This window comes from Leptosomus discolor, chromosome 1, assembly GCF_034619465.1.
Source record: "Leptosomus discolor isolate bLepDis1 chromosome 1, bLepDis1.hap2, whole genome shotgun sequence".
NCBI lineage: Eukaryota > Metazoa > Chordata > Aves > Leptosomiformes > Leptosomidae > Leptosomus > Leptosomus discolor.
The window spans coordinates 176576873-176583913 of record NC_141391.1 but is presented as its reverse complement, the minus strand read 5'-3'; the positions used below and the strand labels follow the sequence as shown (position 1 = coordinate 176583913).

Genomic DNA, 7041 nt, shown 5'->3' with positions numbered 1-7041 from the left:
TTAATTGCCATTACTCCTTGCCCATCAGCCTGAGGTCAAGCCACATTTTTCTCCCACAGTGTTTAAAGACAGAATTTTATTCTGCTCCGTTGTTGCACTGCAGCTACATTGTCAGACACTGTCCCCAGGAGGCTGAAACCTTCCACCCCGTTCAGGAACGAAGGGTCCTACCCGCTACCAGGAAAAGGTCTTAAACCTGACTTTGATGTGATAATCCAGGGCTTGGTCAACTGCTTTAGTGGTATTACTCTGCTCCTGTCTTGAGAGAGTACTCCTTCTGCTCGGTAAGCAAGTCCTGTGCATCGTAACACCCCAATACCAAAGCAGGTGCAATCCCACAAAACACTACGGTGAAAAGGTTTGTTTTCCGCTCGCTACAGCCTCCATGGCAGAGCCAGCCAGCCATTCAGGCACGCAGCTACTTATAATCTATCGCTTTCAGGGCTGTGCCGCTGCACAGAGCAGTAGATGAAGATTTACTGCTTCAGTGCAGCAAGCAGCTAGTTGCCTTGCACGTGCACATAATGGTGTCATACTGGGGGATAGTCATTCACCTCTGAGGGCCATGACCCATGCAATGTATGTCCAGCTTTTGGTCATGCTGGCCTTTTAGTGAAGGTCTGCACCAAGTCTATAGCACTGTATCTGAGCCCCTGCGCCCCTGAAGAACCCCAACAACCCACCCCTTACATGTTTGTCAGCAATAAAAGATAAGTAACACTTGGCTTTAGGATATATCAACAAGCAAAGCTTTATTGAATTGACACTCAGTATTAAAAGTGTTACAGTGTGATACACAAAGCAAGGAAAAAAGCAGTGCTTTTTTTTAAAAAAAAAAAAAAAATCATCTGCTGAACGTACGCCCAAGCACTACAGTAACGAGTATCTGTTTCACAGCAGTTAGTAACAATTTAGGAAACCGTCTCGTAGCAGGGTCTCAGCAGAGCCGTAAGGGTTTTGAGCCGTTCACTGGGCGTGAACGAGGGCGCCCGCTCCCTGGCCGTACCCAAATCCCTTGGGGCCAAAGTTCTTCGCGTAACAACCTGCGAGAAAGATGAACGTGTAGGAGCTGAGGCTTCTGGCTCGGTAATGAAGAGCAGCGCTACCTGGGCTCAGCCCCGCAGCCGCTCCCCGTCAGCCACCAGAACAGCCCCGTGGGAAGCAATGCCAAAACCACTTCGTTACGCTGCCTCGCTGCCGCCACCGAGCTCAGCCGCCACGGCTGTGCGGTGCGGGCGGCTCCCAGCCGGCTCCGAAAGCCACGCGCCCATCGGTGCTGTGGCCAGGCACCGGGTACGGCGTACGCCACCATCAGCCCACGGTGCGGATCACGTTTATACCCACGACACCACGCACGGAGGCATGGCAGGGCACTGGCTAGCTTGTGTCCTTACTCTGATCTGCTCCGACCCAGGCAGAGCACACGGGCTGCCCCTGCATTTCTCAGCAGCATGTCATGTTTTGCTTGATGCAGACATAAGCTACATCAGCAGCTTCAGTAATATTTATTTAATTTCTCAGCTTTATTCCTATGGCTTCTAGAGCACTTCCATCTTGATAGGAGCCTGAAAGTTTCTTATACTAGGAATAAATTCAGCATCTGTCCTTGTAACACGTTACCTTGAGCCAGAAACAAGTGATCTTTGTTTCTTTCCTTACCTTTACAATAGATTTCTCCCTCTTTTTCAGTTAGGGTTGTAGATTCGAGGCTTTTTCCACACTTGGCACATCGGAAGCAGTTTTTGTGCCATGGCTAAAGAAAAAAAAAAAAAGGGAGGGGGGAAAAAAAAAAAAGCAGTTTAAATACACACAATGCCTGAGTTGGTAAAACAACACATTAACTGGAGATGCCTGTGTCTGTGTTGTTTATAGGTGACCGGCACAATACCAACCAGTTCAAGGGCACTCGTAGCAGACTAGAGCGTCTGCATTTCTGCAAGTGCCCCAAAGTCCCAAATTCCACAGAGCATCCTGCTCAGGGCAGCATTTTGAAAAGGTTTGGGCTTGCTCTAATCAATTCAGAGCAGATCTTGGCTCTCTGTAGCAAGTCAGACAGCTGGCAGACCGACACACAGTCGTACAACACGGTATTTCCAGAGAACACTCCCTTTCTGCTGAAACATTCAGCCTCCACCATAAGCTGCACACCACAAGGCTGTCCCCTCTTCTGGGGGGAGAGCGCTCCTGAGGTCCCCTTCAAGTCTCTGGCACAAGACGATACTGAAGCTTCACCTCTGCACTCATCATCTTGCATTTCAAGTGCTTTTTATTCAATTAAGTTGATCAATTTGACTGTTTCAAATTCTAGAAAATGCAATTCTAAAGGTAACCCTGCCCCGCAGCTGGTTCCCTACCGGAACCCACATAACACCCCTGGCTCACTTTGAAGTGCACCCAGCAGGTGCCAAGGGGCACGCGCAGCTCCTTACCTTTCCAGCTCCTATGACCTTCTCTGCTGCGTAAACAGAATCACCACACCTAGAGCACTTCTCTGCCCCTCCGAACTTCTGAGCGAACTTTGAAGTGTTTGGATTTGTTGTGGGTCGGTGGGGAGAGGGTGTGCTGAAAGAAACGGGACATTTACTCTTTTACTAAACAACCTCTTGCTCCTCTTAACAACACTCAGACAGCAGCGTCCAACACACGGTGCAGAATACAGCACTTCTGCAAAGTAAGCTACCAGCAAGGCTATACAATTGCACTCTGTAGGGAAAAAAAACCCAAACTAAAACAAGAAGAGAAAGGCCAAAAAAACCTCTACTCTAAAAGCTAGTTTTCTGAGGAGACTTCACCTTTTCAATTCTCTACAAGTACTGAATGCTGTATCAGGACATGGGTCTATCAGATAGTAAACTATAAGTAACTCTGTTACAAGCTCCTGTCCACTGATCATAATCTGGAAGCTGAACTGATAACTGAACCTGGCTGGAGAGCATACATCATATAAACATCAAGCAATAATTTGGGAACTTGCATGAAGCAAGTTGTGAGGCACATCTCAGCTTCTTTCCACATGCTTTGCTTTACAGCAAGAACTTCATCAGACTAGGAATGTTTATTATTTAATAGGCTTTTTGGGTTTGGCTGTCATTAGGCACAAATGGTTCTTCATTTGCTGCTTAGAATTCATTCTTCTTGTAGCACCAGATTCTCAGCTCTCCGAACCCATCCCTGCCAGAACCTGTTGAACATCTGCATTTGCAGCTTGTTTGGGCGAGCGACTCGAGACCCAGAGCGACCGCTGCGGGCTCGCGCAGAGCCACCAGCAGCTCCGTAATCCCGTCCCCTACGGCTCATGCGCCGGGTTAGCGCATCTTGACCTGCGCCAAGTCCTGCGCGTGCGGTGCCCGCTCACACAGCCCCCAGCAGCAGCTCTGTGCGCTGCAGGGCAGGTGCCCCGCGTTTGGGGCACTTCGCGGCGTTTCCATGCCAGCCAACACGAACGGAACAAAATCCAGCCCGAAAGACTCCTCTGAAAACAGTGCTGAAGGGTCACCCCGCCCCCCCAGCTCCGTTCACTCACCTCTCAGGCTTGATGCCTAGTCTCTCCCCCCTGTCCATGTTCAGCGTGCCTGCCCCTTGGCCGTATCCGTAACCTTTCGGGCCATACTTTTTTCCATAGCAAGATTTGCAGTAAACTTCAGCATCATGAATCGCCACAGTTGTGCTGTCCAAGTTTTTCCGGCAGACCACTGGAGGAAGAAAAAAAAAAAAGTTAAACTGCCTTAAGGGACCATTTCCATCAGCACATATAGCAAGCCAAAAACCAAGTGAGAAGTGATGTTATGGCTTTCCTTGTCCACAATTCTTCCTATCAGGCTGTGGGACCACCAGAGATTAGAGGGAGCAGGTTGCTGTTTGAATTAGTGAATTATGCTTTGCCCTATAAAGGGCTTTATTTCCTCCCACCTCTTCATGACCGTGACATTTAAAGCCTGGAAACTTGCTGTAGTTTGATGAATGAGGCTGCTCAGAAACCCAGATAGTGCAGTCAGCAGTTTCCCTTGACAGATGCCACGCAGCATGAAGCAAACGTCTATGGGTGCAGAAGAGCCCCTGTCCTGCCCTTTTGGCCAGGGTGGGGCTGGGAAAAAAAAAAAAAACAACAAAACCCTCAAGGTTTTCCCCCTGCCTCGGTGCTGGTTTAGGGTGGAGCTGGGACTGGTTCACAGCTGTCACCGGAGGGGCTGTATTTTTCTGGCATTCCTACATTGTCCTTCAGCACAATGCAAGCACTCTGCTCAAGGATACAGTAGAAGGCAGAACTATTTCCTTCTTAAACCTTCCTTTGTATCCCAACTGGCACACTCCTTCCATCTGCAACAGCATTGTGCCCGTAATAAAGAATTTGTGGAGGGGGGAGGGGGAAAAAAAAAAGAAAAGAAAAGAAAAAGCCTTATGAATTTTTTTGTTTAAAAAGAATTTTAAGGTCTTCAAAATACAAGGTGACCTTTGCTTACGTCATTCATTAGCTCCAAGGTTCTTTTTATAAGACACAAATATCCAACAAGTAAATCAACTAATGCATGTTTGTTAAGTCTGCAGACTTTAACCCCAACAGAACTAGGCACTAAGGAAAAGCAAATACTCAGACACACACTACAGCCATTGTCTGACTAAGTTCCAGGTTTCTTTTAATAGAAACTCCCATAAAAGGCTGAAACCGAGGCAGCCAAGACATCTAATCTTTTTCTGTGACTGCTGTAGAGCTGAGGGGAAGGAGCGTAGGTGAGCCGAGGCTCACATGCCAGCACAGCGCGCCAACAGCAAACTAGTTTGAGGGGACCAGTTGTAACTGTGCCTTATATGAGATATACCCTAACTCTGCCCATAGGTGTTAAACACCAGCAAGAGGGACAAAACAGGACCTCATGTTTGTAATAAGGTAAAATTCTCTGATTCAGACAGACAGGCTGGCTGTTTGCAAAGTAGGAGCCTCCAACTCACAGCGACCCTTTGTTCCCTTCATCTAAGCAGAGGTCTTTTCAGCAGAGAAAGCAATTTTCAATGCCTCGTTGGGCTTGTTGGTTGGACTGGAAAATAATGCTTTGGGCTCCTTTCATCCGAATTAAACCACAGGCCCCTGTGCCAAGAAAGTCCAGGCTCTCGGCTGTGCTAAAGCACTGACAACTCGGCTGGGCTCAGGCACGCTGGTGTCCCAGTTCGCGTGGGACTTCAGGACAGGGGTTTGGTAACTGTTCCTTCAGCTGCTGCTGGCCCCCGGACCACTAGGGAAAGTCCAGCTGAGCTCAGGTCAGTGCAAACGGGGCTCTGCTACTGGGCTTTCGCCTCTGCACGAGCAACACTGAAGTCAGTTTCCATCCTAAAGATCCCTTAGACTCCCGAGGAGAAGGCTGGGAGGGGGTGGGAAACAGAGGAGAAAAGCATGATGTGCTCTGCTTTGGGAGGTACGCCCCACCCCTCCCACGCTGGACAGGTGGGAAAATCTCTCTCCAGGAGACAAGCCCTCCCTTCGGCACCACCAGGCCCAGGAAGCATGTGAGGAAGCAGGAGTCAAGCCCAACACGTGATGGACAGAGCCATCGCTGGCTGCTGCCACCCCCTGCGCGTCACAGCTGCCAGCTCAGCCTGGGACGTCTCCTGTAGACCAGTACCTCACTGTTGTGACCTCCAGCTACACCAGGAGAGGTTCTGCAGGGGAGCGGGAGGGGAATACTTACTGCAGAGGAAGCAGCACCGGTGGAAGCTCCTCCCGTCGCACTGCACCTCCTCGGCATGGTAGACGGTGCGGCCACAGGCGCCACATTTGTTCCCGCCTCCCCAGTTCGGCATGGTGACTCTGCATGCCCAGCCAGGCGGGAGGGGAGAAGGGGAGAAGGGGAGAGGTTTGTTAACCACGGTGTCCTCTGCCACCCCAGCTAGAGGACAGTTGAGGCTACAGGCTCCTTCGACCCAAGTCTGCAAAGTTTGTACACCAGAGCACAAGCCTGCTATTTCGCCAACCATTTAAAACCCTGACTTCCCACCGCGTGAGAAGGTTTTGTGATCAGATCAACTTCTCAGCCCTTCAGATCCCAGACCAGACTTAAAGGCTTAGGCGGGCTCTCTACGGCTATCTGTGAAAGCAGATGGACTAGCAAGGGGAACAGAGGCCGCTGCTGCTGCTGAAGAGCAAGAAAAACAAGAGACATGGTCTTCACGAGACGTGTCCTCCTGTCCCTGCCCGGCATTTTGAAAGTTACATAAATTGGATACACGCAAATTACAGTTTCATGCACAAGGGCTTTACTGTACCTTGAGCGAATGCCCCCACCCCCACCCCTCCCGATGGATATAATTTCAGTTTCTATGCTTCATTAATGCTGGGCCTCTTGTCTGATGGAAGCAAACCAACTGTGCCAACAACGGCATTTTGTTTTACTGCATGGCCTGTCATCTGGGATGCAGTACAAGCCAACATTCACCTCACCGGAGAGCCACTGATGAGGGCTGTAAGGACATCCTGAGCTCCTCTGAGATCGCGCCGGCACTGCGAAGAAGTTAGGGGAATTGTTTCCGGGGGACTCCACCGCTATTACATGAACTGTGCCTTTACCAGGCAGGTATATGAACCAAATCCAACTGCTCAAGGAGCCACCGCTGCTTTAAAATAAAGGAGAGCTGCCCCTCATGCATTACTTGCAATGGACACGCAGAAGGCTAGTGGGGAGGGACAGGCACCATCACCCATCAGGTCAAACTACAGCTTTGGGAACAGTCTCCTACGTTAGACCAGAAGAAGCAACTGTCCCATCTCCAGCTGAGCTGTCCTTTCCCCAGCTCCCCTGTGCTCATCTCATCACCACCAGCAGTTCCCACCCAGCTCAATGGGAGTCCTGCTCCTCCCAATAACCACCCCGGGGTTAAAGAACCAAAGCAGAGCACTGCCTGCCACCTTCGGCTTTTCTGAGGCTTTCCTCCTCCCTCCACCACCATGAGCTAAGACAGCAGTGTTGAAGGCTCATCTCCCAGCCATCGCTGAACTGCCCTTGACTCGCGACTGCTGGTTAATGCTGGGTTGCTCCCCTGCAGCTCGCCACC

The 7041-nt window shown here is 50.2% G+C and overlaps 1 protein-coding gene across 3 annotated transcripts; it reads right to left on the bottom strand.

Moving 5' to 3' along the window:
* Positions 1 to 876: 876 nt before the first annotated feature.
* CSRP2 (cysteine and glycine rich protein 2) lies at positions 877 to 5793 on the bottom strand. 3 transcript variants are annotated; one of them, XM_009961550.2, is made up of 5 exons: positions 5682 to 5793; positions 3524 to 3692; positions 2430 to 2562; positions 1660 to 1753; positions 877 to 1043 (listed from the first exon to the last, which is right to left on the bottom strand). In XM_009961550.2, the coding sequence occupies exons 1-5, from the start codon at positions 5791 to 5793 to the stop codon at positions 967 to 969; spliced, it is 585 nt and encodes a 194-aa protein (XP_009959852.1). In that variant the 3' UTR covers positions 877 to 966. The 3 variants fall into 3 exon arrangements, with proteins under 3 accessions (XP_009959852.1, XP_086336323.1, XP_009959853.1); XM_086480197.1 differs by having other exon boundaries at positions 1666 to 1753; XM_009961551.2 differs by having other exon boundaries at positions 2448 to 2562.
* Positions 5794 to 7041: the final 1248 nt, after the last annotated feature.